At 42.2% G+C, this 19,327-nt stretch overlaps 1 protein-coding gene across 3 annotated transcripts; it reads left to right on the top strand.

The window, feature by feature from the left end:
- The first annotated feature begins 783 nt into the window (after positions 1 to 783).
- Positions 784 to 17,302, top strand: LOC124002642 (POZ-, AT hook-, and zinc finger-containing protein 1-like). Of its 3 annotated transcripts, XM_046310224.1 has the most exons (6): positions 784 to 2,125; positions 2,307 to 2,370; positions 3,563 to 3,734; positions 5,258 to 5,410; positions 9,237 to 9,434; positions 13,977 to 17,302. In XM_046310224.1, exons 1-6 carry the CDS (start codon positions 906 to 908, stop codon positions 14,495 to 14,497), a joined length of 2,328 nt encoding a protein of 775 aa, XP_046166180.1. In that variant the 5' UTR covers positions 784 to 905; the 3' UTR covers positions 14,498 to 17,302. The 3 variants fall into 3 exon arrangements, with proteins under 3 accessions (XP_046166180.1, XP_046166182.1, XP_046166183.1); XM_046310226.1 differs by lacking the exon at positions 9,237 to 9,434; XM_046310227.1 differs by lacking the exons at positions 5,258 to 5,410; positions 9,237 to 9,434.
- Positions 17,303 to 19,327: the final 2,025 nt, after the last annotated feature.

Raw genomic sequence — 19,327 nt, 5'->3', positions numbered from 1 at the left:
ACATCATTCCAACACATACTTTAAGTATTTCCTTCCACATTTAAATTATCATTCATTCTAATGAATTAGAGGTCATATTTAATTGGAACCACAGGACAGTTAAGGGAAGCACTTTTTTGGGGGGGGGGGGTCTCATTGAATGTCATGGTTGGTTTACCTTTCTGCTTTTGGGGTGGCAACTGACGATAAACATGTAATTTTACATTTCAAATGGTGTTTCGGTTCTCGTAATTTCTTTGCCTTACTGTCATGAGCTGGTTATTTGCATATGCGAGTAGCGCCTTTTCAAATTGGGCAATTCTCCAAGGCATCTGCAATGTGTGAATGGCAGCAAGCCATATACATGTGTTATAGACTAGTGTCAGAATTGGATGGGTCATAAATATTGCCGCATCAAAGTTATGATTGGAGTCGTCTGTATAGTTCAACGTCAATGTTTTTGTTATATTCTAACATGCGCACGGTCGCACCCTTTTTTTTTGTTCTGAAAGCTAGACGGTCAGCCCTTCCTCAGCGGCGGCTGGGGGAGGGGGCTTGTTGGAGAAAAAAAAAGATGAAGGGAGAAACCAGGAAGAGAAATATTATGAATGTATTTGACAACTTCAACCCAACCTCTTGTCGGCTAAATGGCTGTAGTATCAGAATAACACATTTGACATGAGACACACACTTTGTCGAGTATCTAAAAGCGACGTGGAAATATAGAATGATTTCCCCCCCCCCCCCCATTTGAAACGAAAAAGGTTAAAGTTCACAGGAAGCTGGGGGGGCTGCCATTTTTCCCTGCTAACATTTTAGATGCTAAACAGGGAAGGGTGGTCGTCGTGTTTTTTAATTTAATTTACTCGGACTGTTGAGCTTTATACACTATTTGTTTCGCCACCCCTAGTCGCTAACCTAAATTGATGTTGAATGAATTCGGCATGGAGAGAATAGCGGAGCAGTCGTGGAATTCTTCATACACCTATCAGGTGAGCAATCATAGCGCGGAGATGCTACACAACCTCAACATTCAGAGGAAAGATGGAGGCAGGTTTTGCGATGTGATCTTGCGCGTTGGCGAAGAGAGCTTCCCTGCCCACAAGGCGGTACTGGCGGCGTGCAGCGAGTACTTCGAGTCCGTTTTTGGTTGTCAACCGGAGGGCGACGGGGAGGCAAAAGAACTCGAGATGCATACGATAAGCCCCAAAGTTTTTAAAGACATTTTGGACTTTGTCTACACCTCTAGGATTGTGGTACGATTGGAATGTTTCCCCGAGTTGATGACAGCTGCTAAGTTTCTGTTAATGCGTTCTGTCATCGAGATATGCCAAGAAGTAATAAAACAGTCCAATGTACAAATCCTTATACCACCCTCTCGAGGAGGCGACGTCAGTTTGTTCCGTGCCACGGGGGGCTCTGAATTGGGTTTCAAATTAGCGGTAGACATGTCAAATGGGAATGGCTTGTTGGAAAATAGCAACAATGGGCACACACATAATGTGGACGGAAGTCATGCCAATGACACTCTTGTTTCGGATAGCAGCCCCCAGTCCACTATTCCAGTTCTGCAGCCCGCGTCTCCATCAGAGAAGACGGGCAACCCGTTCCATGAAGAGGGATCTCCGGGTTCTAAGAGAGGCAGGGGACGACCAAAGAAAGCGACAGCCATAGAGCATATACATTATAACCACAGCACCTCTGACGTTAAAGACATTGAGCAGCTATTTCCTTGTGGAATATGTGGCAAAGCATTTACAGAGGCTGTGCGGTTGAGAAATCACGAAGCGCAGCATGGAGCGTCCAGCCATGGCGCGAGTAGCGGAGGCGGCCCTACCTTGATAACGCACTCTGGTCAGCCCGGTCTGTTGGAGAATGGCATGCCCTTGCATGGAACTGTAGATATCAGCCGTAAACGAGAGAGGACGAGACGTCACGTTGGCTGTGACATTTGTGGAAAGGTGTTCCGGGATGTCTACCACCTGAACCGACACAAATTGTCTCATTCCGGGGAAAAGCCATATGCGTGCCATGTCTGTGGCCTGCGATTCAAGCGCAAGGATAGGATGTCATACCATGTGCGGTCACACGATGGATCTGTGGGCAAACCTTACGTCTGTCAAAGCTGTGGAAAGGGGTTTTCAAGGTGAGCTATGGACAGTTATTATGGTAGACCTACATTACCATCACTACTTCCAGTGGCATTCCCTATTCTATTCTAATAATTCTGTGTTCTGAGGGAAAATATAGACAAATGGTCTTCCTACTCAGCGTCATTCTTGTACTGTCTGCATCTGTCTCAACATGCCTATGTTTGCTTTATTCAGGCCAGACCATCTTAATGGACACATCAAGCAGGTTCACACAACAGAGAGACCCCATAAGTGTCAGGTGAGACAATAGTAACAACTGGATTCTCTTAGGAGAGTTGATGTGGATGCAATATTTATCACAATGAATGAACAACACTTCAAATCAGTCAGTGTGGTGTTTGTTTTAATGATTGAATTGTCATTGGATATGGTTACTCAACGACAACACAAACTAATAAAATAGTTTGTTTAAAACATTTACGTGCTTTGCAAAATAAACTATTTCTCTAATCATCCAGTTTACATGGACACATCTGAAATCAGGCTACCTGATGGGACTGAAATAAATGGCGAGAATCGCCAATCAAAATAAACATTCTACCAACATACCATGTTATTTTTGCAAAGACTATTTGATTCTGAGTTGAGACATACAAAGTTTTTATGTGTGAACTTTTTTTAAGATGCTTACTTTCAGTTTTATTTTACTCACTTGACTAGGGAAAGGGGGATACCTAGTCAGTTGTACAACTGAAATGGGTCTTCCGCATTTAACCCTACCCCTCTGAATCAGCGGTGCGGGGGGGGGGGGGGCTGCCTTAATCTACATAATTTACAAAATAGCCTCTAACACTCTACTCAGAAAATTGGATGTTATCTATCACAGTGCCATACGTTTTGTCACCAAAGCCCCATACACTACCCACCACTGCTACCTGTATGCCCTCGTTAGCTGGCCCTCGCTTCATATTCGTCGCCAAGCCCACAGATCCATAAAAGCTATTTCTTTGTTTCCCGTTCTTAAGTATAGTTTTTTTCATCTTTTACTTTCGGTTTTCTACACCAGCTTCAAACAGCTGAAAGTACTATATTTTGGTTTATGGAAAATATATTTCACAGTGGTTTAGATACTACCGTGACTCTCTACACAATACTTGCATGTTTTGTCACATAAACTAAAAACGAGGACTGAATTTTGGCAACCAGGAAATGGCAGAGCGATTTTTGCATAGTGCATCTTTAAAATAAGCAGAGTAAAGTGTTTATGGCTATTGCCATATTCGGCCTACTGCCATAATCAGTTAAATATGGAATTATTTGGTTGCATGTAAACATACTCATTCTTGTCGATTAGAATATGGTTGACGGTAAATTAATACTGTTTCTGTAGGTAACGTATGCCCTCGTTAGCTGGCCCTCGCTTCATATTCGTCGCCAAGCCCACAGGTAACGTATGAGGGCATGCTCTTTACCTGCATTTTCCTCTTCAGATTTGTAATGCCTCCTTTGCTACGAGAGATCGTCTGCGGTCCCACCTGGCTTGCCACGAGGACAAGATCCCGTGCCAGGTATGTGGGAAGTACCTACGGGCTGCGTACATGACCGACCACCTCAAGAAACACAGTGAAGGACCTCACAACTACTGTAGCATATGCAACAAAGGTAACCTCAGACCTCGTGTGCAGCATCATCTCCTCATACATGTCAGGAGAATCAGGATGGCAGCTTCCGTTCTATAACTGTGTCTTGTTTCTTTAAATGTATATGTTTTGTTGTTGTTGTTAACCTGCCTTTCTTCCAGAATGGTATTTCCATCTTGCCACAAGGATGATCTACCAATATTTTTACTATTCAAATCTAATAATGTAAGTAACTACCTCAGCTGGTGCAAAGAACTTGGGTTGCTTTCTACATGTGTGACCTGCAAGGTAGTACATACAGTGGGGTCTGAAATAATTTACACCCTTGATAAAGATGAGCAAAAATGTGTGTATAAAATAAATAATTCAAATACTGAGCGATATTGTATGTGCCAAAAAAAATGAAATTATTTTATACTAAAACAAATGCTGGAAGAAAAAGGTTTTGTTTAACACGTAATATGTTTTTTTCTTTCTCAAAGGTAGGGGTAGAATTGACAACCCTGTTTTCAAAACCTCACCTCAGCCTTTTTCTTAAATGTTTTATGAGTTGGAGAACACATTGGGAGGGATCTTAGATCATTCCTCCATACAGAATCCTTCTAGATCCTTGGTATCTGTCATCTGCACTTATGGACTGCCCTCTTCAATTCAAACCACAGCTTTTCAATGGGTTTCACATCCATAGACTTGAGATGGCCATTGTAAAATGCATATTTTGTGGCCAATTAACCATTTTCGTTGTGGATTTTCATATGATCCACTTGTGGCCAAGTTTCAGCCTCCTGCCAGAAACAACCGGGTTTTGTTTAAAATGTCCTGGTACTAAAGTTCATGATGCCGTTAACCTTAACAAGCGCCCCAGGACCAGTGGAAGCAAAATATCCCCTTAACATGAAAGATCCACCACCATGTTTTACAGTTCGCATGGGGTTCTCTTTGAGCAATTGAATGTATAAAATAATATAATTTCCCAATTTTTTGGCGCATACAATATAGCTCAGTAATTTAAATTACTGAGCCTCCCCCCGGTGCCATTTGTCTTTAGACCTACGGTCTGAAATTTTGCCCCAAAATACTTTATTGGGCTTCTTTTGTCTTAATTTACCTTGCTTCTTTTGTCTTGAGTTACCTGGCTAGAGATGGTGTAATTCTTGTGGTAAGCCTAATAGCTTAGATAAGAGAGAACAGTGGTTAAATATTTTTTGACTCTTGCTTGAGGTTACCCTTCCTTTTGCAGGTTCACATTCTCCCTTTCCTTCTGAAGTTAGATGCGCTTCATATTTATTTTTGAGGGGTTGTTACATCATCCAAAAGCTCAGCTCAGTTCAACAAAATCATATTATTATTATCCCTGGTACCAGCTCTTATGCTTGTCTGCATGAAAATATAAAACAGTTTCACGAAAGGTGGACGTGGGAACAAGTTTTTGTTGTTGTCCCACAGTCATCTTTGGGTACATGACAACAGGGAGCATCCATTCTCTCCCAGCTGGATGTGTAGTGCCACTGCCCTTTTGTTCTGTGTTCTTCTCCTGGTCTCCAGGTTTCTCCACTGCATCCTACCTTAAGGTGCACGTAAAAACGCACCACGGCTCGCCATTGCTCCCCGCTACCGCCCCAGCACACGGTGCCTTCCCCGAGGCGCAGAACCACGGCGGTGCCCTCTACCACACGGGACGCCAGTGCGCAGTGGAAGGCAAGCAGCCGCCCACCCTGCTCCGCTCCACCTTGCCCCCCCCCAGCATATGTCTCTTTACTGCTTTGTATGGATCATAATCTGCTCTGCTGCTGCTTGTGGGGAAAACCTGCTCTGTCTGTCTTTTTAAAGCCTGACCAAAAACACAAGCATACACAAACACATACGCACATAAAATATATAGGCATGCTTGTCCTATGCCTGTGCAGTAATGCTAACGCCAAAGGATCTATCCGCTCTCTGCGCCTCCATCAGCTAACGGTAGGGACACTGTCTTCAGAAGAAGCGCCATACTTACAAAGCTGGCTGAAATAGCTGTCCTGGCTGATATTGTGTATAGGGTCGTTCTGTATTAATGCACTTTCTGACTGCACCCCATTTGATTTGAACTGAACCTTCTTGCCCTTGGTAGACATCCATGTCTTCATCACTGAAAAAGTAAAACGGTTGAGTTTGATATGATTTGAAAGTGTACAAACAGGGTTGTTAAACTGTTTGTGCCATTTTCTTTTAACCTTTTAATGTCAATTATCTCAAAAACGCGTAAACATATGTTGTAACTTAGATTAGAGGTCTTCTTTGTTCCAAAACGTTGGACCCAGACCCGAGAATAATCAAGACTCGAACACGAATGGACCGGACAACAGCCAGACCTAGACTCTACCCGTACCCTAACGGGTTTGGATTCAGACTAGACCCGAGTGACAAAAAAAGTATGTTTATCAGCCATGTTGCTCTTCCGGTTAACTCATAGGTCTTTATATGTTGGCTAGGCCTTCTATAAGTTAATAAATTCACCTTATTAGCATAAAATAAATATGCTATAGAAGGGATGGGCAACTTTAATGGGGGTGGTGGGCACAAAACAAATCTGCAAATATCATTAGGGGTCACAGTGGCTGGCAGGTCTGCATAACCACATCCATACCTACACAGAGCTGGCCCTAGCCTCTTGAAAGTGGAGAGAAAATTGAAGTTTTAGAGTTAGTTTCCTGAAATTCTACTAAATGTTCTATGGGGCGAGGAGAAAATGTTGCACTTTTAAACCAAGTTTGCTCTAATTCTACATTTAAGCATGAGGCGGAGAGACGATTTAGCATTTATTTGATCTAATTTCATTAAATTCTACTTATTTTGCCATGGGACAAAAAATAATAAAAAATTGCTCATTTTCTGCAATTCTACACATTTTGCCATAGGGTAAGATAAATGTTAGCAGTTTTTAATATGATATCTGAGTGAGGGTGACTAACAAAATCAATGGGGGTTCCCCCGGTCGGTAATTCGACCATGATTACTCCACGTTGCACCTTGTGTATTCTACTATTCTAACTCTCAACAGTAAGATCCCGACTGAGTTCCTCCCCCAAAATATATATACATACATATTCAGTACCAGTCAAAAGTTTGGACACACCTTCTCTTTTCACGTTTTTTCTTAATTTTTTACTTTTTTCTACATTGTAGAATAATAGTCAAGACACTGAAATAACACCTATGGAATCATGTAGTAAACAAAAGTGTTAAACAAATCCAAGTATATTTATTTTTGAGATTCTTCAAAGGAGCCACCCTTTGCTTTGATGACAGCTTTGCACACTCTTGGCATTCTCTCAACCAGCTTCATGAGGAATTATTTTCCAATAGTCTCGAAGGAGTTCCCACATATTCTGAGCACTTGTTGGCTGCTTTTCCTTCATTCTGCGGTCAAACTAAAATATATTTTGGTATGTTTAGCACTTTTTTTGAATACTACATGATTCCGTATGTGTTATTTCATAGTTTTGACGTATTCACTATTATTCTACAATGTAGAAAATAGTATAAATAAAGAAAAACCCTTCAATGAGGAGACATGTCCAAACATTTGACTTGTACTGTATATATGTACAATATGTATATCACCTGTAGTTATATAGACCCAATGACAATGAAACAGGACCTGACCTGGACCCAAGGGAATAGTTAGAATTTTGGACCTGGACCCGCTCAGGTCTCGGGTATTCGGTTCAGGTTGACCCGTGAAGACTTCAAGCTTAGGCCCTATTTTACATCACCTGAGGTGTTTGTTGTGCCCGTCATCGGTTGAGACACCGCATACTCTTGAATACAGGGTGGCCGTCATTTCGATCATAGAAATCTAATTCATAGAATGGACTTATCCCTTCAGACCACTGCAATTTATCTGGTACACCATTGAAGCATTAACTTCCAATTACTACAGAATGATGGTGGCTGGTCCACCCACCGTCAAATACCAATTTGAATGTCTATTCTATTATGCATATTTCTAGTTCAATAGGTTTCCTATGGAATATTGACAGTATAATTTAAAACAGTGTATATTCCCATTCAATACGACATTGTCTGATTTCCATCTTTGTGGTTTCATTTGAGAAAGTTGTCATTTCAATTGTATTCACATTTTAGTACATTTATCAGCCAAAACATGACACCCAGCCTGTATGCTGTGTCTCAACGATGGTGAGCACAACGCAAACATTTTAAATAGGGTGCTCTTCTGCATGGCTTTATGGCAAAGAGAGGGTGAGGAAAGTGAGAAGTTGAATGGGGAACTTCACGTTTAGATTTTTTAGATCATGTGAATGAATCTTTTAATAAGGATAACTTTGCTCAATAGGTTAGAATTTGTATAGGTCTATTTCTTGAAGTTAAAAGATTACTTAATCAAGGTGAAAGGAGCATTTTAAATTGTAGCCTTTGGTGTCTTTTTTAATGGGTCACTGCCCCCCAGTGGTAAATTTTTGGACACTGCAGTATCTACAACGAAGAGGTGTATGTATGCCACCCCATTTTCCAAATCAAGGCTCAGACATATAGACTGTTAAGCCTAATAGCCTTAGTGCCACACCCATCTCTGTCTGTTCAGCATGGCAATGTGAACTCTGTCTGAAAACGCTGTTTGTCGCTTGCTGTCATCTCCATCGCCGTGTGGCCATTGGTCAAACAATGCACTAATGTTGTTGCATGTCTATTGAGTCATACTGTACTGTGCAATGTTCCTCTGGATTCAATGGAGCTTTTTTCAACTATATTATTGCCATGGCAACCAGCAGCAGCCTATGGATTTTGCTGTACAGTATGTCCGACTCCGAGAGAGAGCCAAAGCAGTGTGGAGAGAAGTTTAGATGCTGCGCAAAAAAACAGTTTTTTGTTTTGGTTGTAGAAATGGGCTTCCTAGTGATTACATATCTCCAATCTAAAATCAATGAAAAAATGTGACAATGCCATAATTTAAAATATATTGACCAACTGCTTTTATTTAGAATAAATAACTGTAGAATGCCATTGTAGTGTGACTCTGATCATGACACTTTTAATAGCATCTTCATTCAGCACCATTGGTCAACTGTTTTGGCCTGATTGGCATGAGATGAGGGGCCTGTGCTGCAGACAGAACCCCGTTCGAGAGGAGTGAGTAGTAGGGTTAAAGCGACCTGGAGGAGCTGATAAGAGTATGGATTGAAGAATGGAAAAATGCTTCATGAAGATAAAATATATAAAGAAATAGCATAAAGAATAGCTGTAAACCTCCTTAAGGAAAAAGTTATTTGACAGAGAATAAATACCATTGCAAACACTCAATTCTCTAGAACAGACTAGCAGTCTGCTGGCTTGGCAAGTAATACAGGAAAAAGTTTCATTCCACTGGACAAAGTAAAACTACTAAGTGAAAGACTTCGTGAGGTCTGGATAACATTCGGACTACGTTGACTGTATGGTTTCCGCTGGCCTTGTCTGTTGTCTCTGCTGTCCCCACTCTACTTTCTGTTGGTGGCCTGGTGTTTGTCTGTCGGTGGTGTAGACCTGTGCACCAGTCGCCGGCTGCTGGTCACCTTTCAAGAGGCAGAGGGTCACTGCTTTCTCCCCCAGCCCGGCCCTCCCTTCCTGGGCCTGCAGCCCGAGCTGCTACTGGGGAAACCAGGTCTTGGGGGGGCTCCGTATTTCTGGGAATGCTCTGCCGGCCCACCTGGGTTCCAACCCCTCCACGGGCCTCTGCCAGGTCAGTACGGGCCAGCCGGAGGGTGGGGGCTGGGCCGTGCCTGGGCGCTAACAAGGCCCACTGATTGGTAACAAGGGTTCCACTGTAATGAAATTTGAATGAAATCAATGAAATTTGGTTGACGGGATGCATGAGTAAGTTTTCCTGGAAATAAGCGCTAGAAGTTAGCGGATGTGGAGACATGAGATGTCGCAGGAGTAGTTCCGATGTGGTTTTGGTATCGTGAAAAATACTGATACAATAGACTATTTCAGGGCTGGGCAACTGGTGACCCCCCCTTTTGTAGGCCCCTTTTTTTAGGTATTCACTCGGGGACTCAACTTACTGTTGAGTTAGAATAATAGAATACACACGGTGCAATTTCAAAATGTGATTTTGCATCAGCAGTTTCTCTTATGTCAGTCACTGACAGTCACTCAATTAACCCATGTCAGCAAACATTCTTTGGATTGGTAAATTACTCTAGCCAGCGATCTAAACTTGAAGTAATCATGGTCGAATTACCGACCGGGGATGCCCCATATATTATATTTTAGTCTCTCACTCAGATATCATATAAAAAACTGCAAACATTTAACTCCACCCTATGGCAAAGTGTGTAGAACTGCAGGAAATCCACTGTAAAACTGGTCATTTATTTATCTGCCCCATGGCAAAATGAGTAGAATTACATTCAATTTGTTAAAAATGGCTAAATCTTCTCTCCGCCCCATGGCAAAATGTGTAGAATTGCAGCAAATTGCTTTAAAACTGCTGCATTTTCTCTACACCCCATGGCAAAAATGTGTAGAATTGCAGGAAATGAACTCTAAAAGTTCATTTGTTTCTCTCCACTGTCAAGGGGGGGGGGCTGCTAAAATGTTTTGCTCGCAAGGTGGGGGAAGGAAACAAAATTTCACTTAGGGCCTCCAAAAGGCTAGGGCCGCCACTGACTGCATGTGTGGGTATGGATGTGGATACGCAGACCCGCGAACCACTGCTGCTCCCTCATAATGAGTTCAGTTTTTTTGTGGCTCACACCCCCATCAAAGTTGCCTAAACCTGGCCTTTTTCATATCAGATATTCTGGGCTGATATTGTACAATCAGAGCTAAAATAATCTGCCATGGCTTGCTACCAACCAACACTTGTTTCCAGGTGAAACTCTTTAAGTGTAAGGAAATGCCAACAAAGCAGTTGTGTAGAATTGTGTTTTTTTGCCTGAAACTCACAAGGAAGAAACATACTTTTTGCTCTCAATTAAAGCATATTATCTATTGGGTAAAGGAATGAAACTGCGGAATGTTTGTTTACCGCATAATCTGAACAAATGTGCCCTCTGTTCCTATAAGTATATTATTCGCTAACGTTCAGTCCCTGGAAAATAAAGTAGACGAGCTCAGGTTGAGGAGTTCCTTCTGAGAGAATAATGGCTCTCTCTCCAAATATGTTGTTCTTGTCCATTCAGCCAGCGGGGTTCTCCATTCATTGCGAGGACAGGAAAAAAGAACTCTCCGGGAAAAATAAAGGTGCAGGGGTTTGTTTCATGATTAATGATTCATGATGTGATTGTGGTAATTGGTGGACTATGTGCAAACTGGAAACCGCATATCATAAGGCCGCATTTATTGTAGTTGGGGATTTAATAAAGGAAATTTGAGGAAAACGCTCAAATTCTATCAACACATCTGCTGTGCTAGACGCCCAACACAGACCCTGGATTTTTTCTACTCTCCCTACCGGGACTGCCCTCCCCCACCCTCCCTTCGGCAAATCAGATCACGCCTCCTTTCTGTTCCTTCCCACCTATAGGCAGAAACCTAAACAGGAAGCTCCCATGATATGGGCTGTTCAACGTTGGTCTGACCAATCGGAGTCTATGCTTTAAGATTATTTTGATCACGCGGACCGGGAAATGTTCTGGGTTGTCTCTGAAAATAGTATCGACGTATACACTGACTCTGTGACTGAGTTCATCATGGAGTGCATAGAGGATGTGTTTCCCACTGTGACGATATAGAACTTATCCAAACCAAAAACAATGGATAGATGGCTGCATTCACGCAAAACTGAAATCCAGAACCACTGCATTTAACCAAGGTAAGATGTCTGGGAACATAGACGACTACAAACAGTCCAGGTACGACCTCGGTAAGGCAATCAAGAGGCAAAACGATAGTACAGGGACAAAGTGGAGTCGCAATTCAACGGCTCAGACACGAGACATATGTGGCAGAGACTCCAGACAATCACAAATTACAAAGGGAAAACCAGCCATGTCGCCGGCACCTCGTTCCCTGATGAGCCAAAGACTTTCTTTGCCCACTTCGATGAAAACAACATTGAGACGCGGGCCCCCAACACTCACGAGGACTGTGTTCTCTCATTCTCCACGGCCGACGTAAGTCTTTTAAACATGTTAAATGTGCAATATGCAGAAATCGATCCGCCTTCCTGGTTGTAAAAATTCTAATAGTTTGCCTAAATTCAGTTTGTGACAAAACAAGCAATGCATAGGGTAGAGAGTCATTGTACTATCTAAACTACTAAGACATATCTTTTCAACAACCAAAAATTATGTATTTTCAGCCGATTTGAAGCTGGTGTACTAAACAGAAAGTAAAAGATGCAAAAACTAAACTTAAGAATGGGAAGCATAGAAATAGCGCCCAAACCGCACCCGCAGAGCATGGGCAGACCAGCTGGCTGGAGTCTTTACGGACATATTCAATCTCTCCATATTCCTGTCTGTTGTCCCCACTTGCTTTAAGATGTCCATTGTTCCTGTACCCAAGAAAGCGAAGGTAACTAAACTAAATTACTTTCACCCTGTAGCACTCACTTCTGTCGTGATGAAGTTCTTTGAGAGGCAAGTTAAGGACCATATCACCTCCACCTTACACAACACCTTAGACCCAGTACAATTCACATATTGCCCCAACAGATCCACGGACAATGCATTCGCCATTGCCTTATCCCACCTCTACAAGACTAATTCCTATGTAAGAATGCTGTTCATCGGCTACAGCTCAGCTTTCAACATCATAGTGCCCTCCAAGCTCATCACTAAGTTCAGGGCCCTGGGTCTGAACCCCTCCCTGTGCAACTGAGTCCTGGACTTCCTGACGAGTCGACCACAAGTGGCAATAACACCTCTGCCACCCTGATCCTCAACACGGGGCCCCACAGGGGTGCGTTCTCCGCCCCCTCCTGTACTCCCTGTTCACCCATGACTGCATGGCCATGCAAGCCTCCAACTCAATCAAGTTAGCTGATGACACGACAGTGGTAGGTCTGATTACCAACAACAATAAGACAGCCTACAGGGAGGAGGTGAGAGTCCTGGTGGAGTGGTGCCAAGAAAATAACCTCTCCCTCAGCGTCAACAAAATGAAGGAGCTGATTGTGGACTACAGGAGACCGCAGAGATAGCACGCCCCCATACACATCGATGGGGCCGCAGTGGAGAGAGTCAAAGCTTCGAGTTCCCCGGTGTACACTTCACTGACAACCTGAAATGGTCCCTTCACACAGAGCGTGGTGAACAAGGTGTAACAGCACCTCTTCAACCTCAGGAGGCTGATGAAAGTCGGCTGAGCCCCTAAGACCCTCACAAACTTATACAGATGCACCATTGAAGCATCCTGTCTGGCTGTATCACCGCCTGGTACAGCAATTGCACCGTCCCCAACTGCAGGGCTCTCAAGACAGTGGTGCGGTCAGCCCAACTTTTCACTGGGAGCACACTGCCTGCCTTCCAGGACATCTAAAGCACCCGGTGTCTAAGGAAGGCCAAGAAAATCATCAATGACCTCCGCCACCCGAGCCACGTCCTGTTCACCCTGCTACCATCTAGAAAGAGGTATAGGTGTATCAAAGCTGGGACTGAGAGACTGATAGAAGATGTTTCTCTCCAGGCCATCCGACTGTTGAACAGTCGTCACTAGCCGGCCTCCGCCCGGTACTCTTCCCTGCACCTTAGAGACTGCTGCCGTGGTCACTTTTTAATAATGTTTACATACTGTTTTACCCACTTTATATGTATATAGTGTATTCTAGTCATGGCTCAGCCTATATAACTCATTTTTTGTATTTATGTATATATCTTTTATTATTATTGCTAGGTATTACTGCACAGTTGGAGTTAGAAACACAAGCATTTGGCTGCGGTAACATCTACAAATCTATGTATGTGACCAATAAACTTTTATTTGATATGAATGACCACCACGTCTTCTAAGAATTGCAGTACAATTCTACTTAAAAGCAATACTATAAGAATACTGCAGATGGGAGTAGATGGTTAGTACACAAAGCATGAAACTGTCCTGTTCATGTTGCAGGTGATGGTGGTGAAGAGCAGTGCTGCCCCGAGGTCTAGCCAGATTTTGTGTTGTGCGCATGGCCTAATTTTCATGTTTTTCTTTCTCCCCTTATCCTTCCACTGCTTCCTGACTCTCCCTGTGACCTTCCCCTCTCCCCAACCCACTCTGTACACTCCCCATCCCACCAACTATCCCAACTCCCACCTCCTGTCCCTCTCCCCCTTTGTCTTTACCTCAGACGGGCAAGAGAATGCCGGGAAATGTCCCCATCAGGGAGAATCTGAGGGAGACGAGCCGTCTTTCAGGGAGCTGTCCAATGGCGACGAGATGAAATCTCCGCATAAGTCTGAGGGGGAGGAGCTTGGGTCTCCCACACCATTCGCCTGCAACGGAGCCTCTGCTGGTACTGGGACAGTGCCGGGGTCGCCACCAGGTGGCGCTAAAACCAAGACCAGCCAGGACTCTCCAGAGAAAAAGTTCCCCTGCAGCGAGTGCACCCAGACCTTCCGAACAAAATCCTACCTCAACAAGCATGTCAACAGAGTGCATCATCATGGGGTCCAGAAGAGTCTGGCGGTGGCTGCAGGGTCTGGGTCAGGTCTGGGGGAGCTGGGTCCTTCGCTGGGCTCGCCCTTCTCCCCACAACAGAACATGTCTCTGCTGGAGTCGTTTGGCTTCCAGATTGTCCAGTCTGCCTTTGCCTCGTCGCTGGTGGACTCTGAGGCAGGGCATAGTGGGATGGACCTTGGGGGGAAGTGACCCTTACGCCCTAGGTCTGTTCAGCCTATCAGATGGAAGGGAATGATGTTGTCTTTAGACTACTTTGCTGTTCATTGCATCATCTCTCACTGTCGTTGTTTATCACCTTTCTGTGTCATGGACCTCACTATTACTATCAATATAAGTGTTCCATTTCATAGCAATATATAAAATGTACATAAACGTGAATCATTTTAACATTAATCAACTTCAAAAGCTTTTTTGAATCTGCTGTCTGTCTTTGAAGTCTACCATCATGTTTTTGTCTTTTATTGTATTTGTATTGTTTATGACATGACCATCCGCTTATGATCCATTACCAAACACATGCACATATAAGAAACATATATTAGTCAAAGCTGTTATTGTTGTTATGTCTGGTCCAGGGTGTTTTCTCAATTAAAATGGGGCTTAGGTGGTGGATGTGGCAGTGGGTGTGGCCATGGAGTCCCGATTGGGCACCGAGAGAGGGGGGGGAAGGGGGAGATTTCCTGCGATTGTACACACTTTACCATGGCTTATGCACATTCTTATGCTAGCTGAGTAACTCAAACATTAAAACAAAATCAATGGGGGACTTTTTTTTTTTTTTTACATTTTAGTTTCTCCCTGACTGTCTAGTTTTTTTTATTTAGATCCAAAGAGGATCTGTTTGAAAATAAATATGCCCAGGTCCATTATCTTTTCAACATACGTTATATCTGGTTTTGGCCGTTTACACTGAAAACGTTTTCACTGTTTGGATTTAGCCAAGACTTTTCTATGCAGAACAAACCCTGAGGTCCTAGTCATATTGGTAATCTGTGGGTTAGTACATATGTTGACTGGGCCATTTTGAAATGCTTTGTTATCTACATGGTTTTCACAGCTGCAGTGACACCTTCTAACCCAAGGTTCCCCCTTACTTCAGACAGAGCCTCTGATGGGAAGAGGCTGCAGATGGACATCTAGTCCAACTCCGAATATAAAGGAAAGGGAGATACCTAGTCAGTTGTACGACCAAATCCATTCAACCGAATATAATCAGTCAATTCTACCAGTTTCTGCAGGGCAAGAATATAACCTTATGCCTCAGTATGGCTGTTACATTTGATAATGTTGTATTCTCTTATTATGACATTTTAAAGAACCGATGTATTTGTTAGTCACATACTTGTGAAATCAGTTCTGGATATTCAACAGGGACCAAGTTCAGGTTTGACTATTAGAAATCGTGAGAAATGTAGAATATATATTTTATTAACTTATTGATTGCCCTGTCCGTGTTGTGCACAAAGTTGTTTTATTTTTTATAAATCAACGTTTGAGATGTCGATGTGCTGTGCTGATTTTACTCTAAGTAATGCTAGATACGGGAGGCCTTCTAGGGAGCGACAAAAATAGTATGTATGCTGAAATATCTGTGTGTGTGCGTGTGTGTGTGTTTGGTGCTCTGATATGTGTGCTTTTGTCCTCAGAATGTAATCAACCAGAAGGCTTTTGATCTTTAATTTGTTTCAGATAATTTTGCTCTATTACTTTCAGTACATTCCTGCTTTTATTTATAGTTATATTGTGATTGTAATGAGTGTATATAACATTCATATATATGTATATATGAAATGCGTATATATGTGATCAAACCTAATGATTGATTTTAATAGTTTGTCAATTAATGGGGATCCTGTGTGTATATATATATATGTGTATATATATATATATATATATATATATATATGTTTTTTTCCTTCCTTGACAATGATAGAAAGAGGTGTAGGTTTTGGTGGTGGTGGTTTGATTTGAGAGGTTTTCCTCACAGTGCACACCCATGGTCTGCTGTGTACTGTTCTGGATATAAATGTTTTTTTGGGGTGTGGATGGTGACGGAGGTTTCACTGTTGACTGAAGACATGGGTTCAAAAAGTACTTGAAAAGCATTTGCTTGAGTCTGGCTGGAGTGACTGATGGATGGGTTTGCACTTTTGGGACTCTTCTATTGTGCCAGGCAAGCTAAATCAAGTACTATTTGAACCCAGGTCCAGTTCACGGGGCTGTTACCTGGCTCTGGTAGTGTACACTACCAGTTTAGTGATAGGACCCATGGCTTTGATCAATCAGTCTGTTTAGGTCATATTAAGCTCTTTTTATATCCCCACTAAATAGTGAGGCTTTTCACACAGCGAATGGAGTAAAAAATCATTTATATAGGCCTGTTTTGTGTTATTTATTGGATAAGTGAGAGACGATGCTGTTTAGAAATATGCCCTTATATAATTGGTGGTTGTGGCAACACTTGGGATCGCCCATACATGCTAATCAAATCATCTGGTGGTATTGTTTTATTTATCTCATCTGCTTTGGTACTTCAATTTATAGATGTTTTGATTGATTGCTTGGATACTTACCTTTGCTGTTTTCTTGTCTTATTCTGTTGGTCTGTTGCAAAGTGCCTTCCCAATACTGATTGTGCACGGCAGTGGATTTGAAACGCGAGATAAAAAAGGACCTTTCTCTTGAAATGGTGAATCATGCGCAGATTGACTTGCAATGACACTTTTGTACGCATAAAAACATGCACACACAGAAGATGTACATTTGTATATGTATGTTACCTTGGTATTTTGTCTCTGTACTCTGCAAGATCGTTGAACTTAAAAAATAAATAAAAAATTGGAGATACATGTTTTGTTATAAAACCTTTGGACATATTTCAATATAAGCATACTTTTCTATAGATGTCTGTTTTTGTACACTGTTTTTGAGTCTGTCATCTCTGTCTAATTGATACAGAGATGGGGATTCAATAAAGATGTATCTGAAACTGTTCCTGAGTGTGTTATCTTTGGTGTGTTTATTATTGTGCTTAAGTTTAGGATGAGTTGACTTTGATTTCCTCCTGAGCATGACGCATCACGGGTCACTTTAGTCACGCCACTATGACTGGATTCAAACTTTTCATGAGGCCATAAGTAGAAAATAAAGATGTCACTGTGCAGAATAGATTATGAAATGTTCTGCCCCTGAACAAGGCAGTTAACCCATTGTTCCTGGGCCGTCATTGTAAATAAGAACTTGTTCTTAACTGACTTGCTTAAAATATAGGTCCTGAATAAAACATGGTAGCATAAACGCTACATCATTGATGACAAACATAATTTAGTCTAATATATATATATGTGTGTGTGTGTGTATACTGAACAAAAAATAAATGCAACATGTAAAGTGTTGGGCCCATGATTCATGAGCTGAAATAAAAGATCCCAGAAATGTTGAGTATGCACAAAAAGCGTATTTCTCTCAAATTTTGTGCACAAATTTAAGATAATCCATCCACCAGACAGGTGTGGTATATCAAGAAGCTGATTAAACAGCATGATCATTACACAGGTGCACCTTGTGCTGGGGACAATAAAAGGCCATTTTGACACACAACACAATGCCACAGATATCTCAAATGTTAAGGGAGCATGCAATTGGTATGCTGACATCTGGAATGTCCACCCACCAGAGCTGTTGCCAGATGTTGAATATTAATTGCTCTACCATAATCTGCCTCCAATGTAATTTTAGAGAATTTAGCAGTACCTCCAACCGGCCTCACAACTGCAGGCCGTGTGTAATCCGGCTTCTTCACCTGCAGGATTGTCTGACTGTGCGTGTGTGTGGGGGTCTGGCTGTCTGAGGAGTATTTATATCTGTAAAACTCATTCTTGGCTGGGCCTGGCTCCCAAGTAGGTGGGCCTATGCCCTCCCAATCCCACACATGGCTGTGCCCATGCTCATGAGGATTCCATACATTTGTGCCTAGTTACATTTCAATGGACTGATTTCCCTATATGAACTGTAGCTCAGTATAATCATTGAAATTGTTGAATGTTGCGTTTCGATTTTAGTTCAGTATATATTTCTACTCACTTCCAGACAACCAATCTGCATAGACATCGGCTCCAAAGTGGTGACATTTAGGTGTTGAAAAGGAAAGACAGTCATGACATTTCTTGCCCAGCAACATTGTTTTGATCGGCTATTTTGTTTTCAGTGTCATATCATTGGGGCTCATGGTATAGATTTAGTCCATTGACTGTCAAATGAAAACAGAGGGCCCAAATGTAGTGTCTTGTTGGTTAATCAATGGTAATATACCATTTTGAATCGGATCTAAGTTATATCAAGTAGTCCTTACTTAAACACATTTTTTGACAGTTTCCCGGACAAAAGATAAGGGTACAGACAGACAGTAGGACCTCAGAGATATGCAACTGTCAAGAATGGCAGTCTTTTTGATCAATGAAATGTTTGCAACTTTGAGGTTCTGTGTGTATGTTGACTTGGAGCAGCATTTGACCACTACGTAGCTCACTCGACTCCCAATACTCAGATCTGGAATCGTACACACCACTTAGCCTACAGCTGTAGACTTGTGAAAATAAGACATGCATAATACATAAGAAATGATGTACTCACAAGGTCCTAGTCCATAAATACAGATGACAAAGAAGATGAGGGTGATGTTAACATAGGGAAACCATGAGTACAGGTCCTCTCTGCTACTCCAGCTTCACCGAAGATGTCGAAAGTGTAGAAATAAATCTATAGAACACATTTTGGGTCATTTTGGGTAATTGTGGAGACGATGAGATGAAAAGAGAAAGGTAGAGCAATCGAGGGCTCCTATTTGTAGGTGTTTAATTATGAAAAGGGAAGGGAATGGAGCAGCTCTTCACTTTACAGAATAACCTAATCAGGGAAAAATTAAGTATTGACATTGGATTCATACTTGTGACTAATGGTAAATGCAGTAGAGTTGCAGTAAAGGTAGATACGGTTAAAACAGACTCACTGTGTTATTAC

Source organism: Oncorhynchus gorbuscha, linkage group LG18 (assembly GCF_021184085.1).
Source record: "Oncorhynchus gorbuscha isolate QuinsamMale2020 ecotype Even-year linkage group LG18, OgorEven_v1.0, whole genome shotgun sequence".
Lineage (NCBI taxonomy): Eukaryota > Metazoa > Chordata > Actinopteri > Salmoniformes > Salmonidae > Oncorhynchus > Oncorhynchus gorbuscha.
The sequence above is the reverse complement of the archived record's forward strand: the minus strand, read 5'-3'. Positions and strand labels throughout refer to the sequence as shown.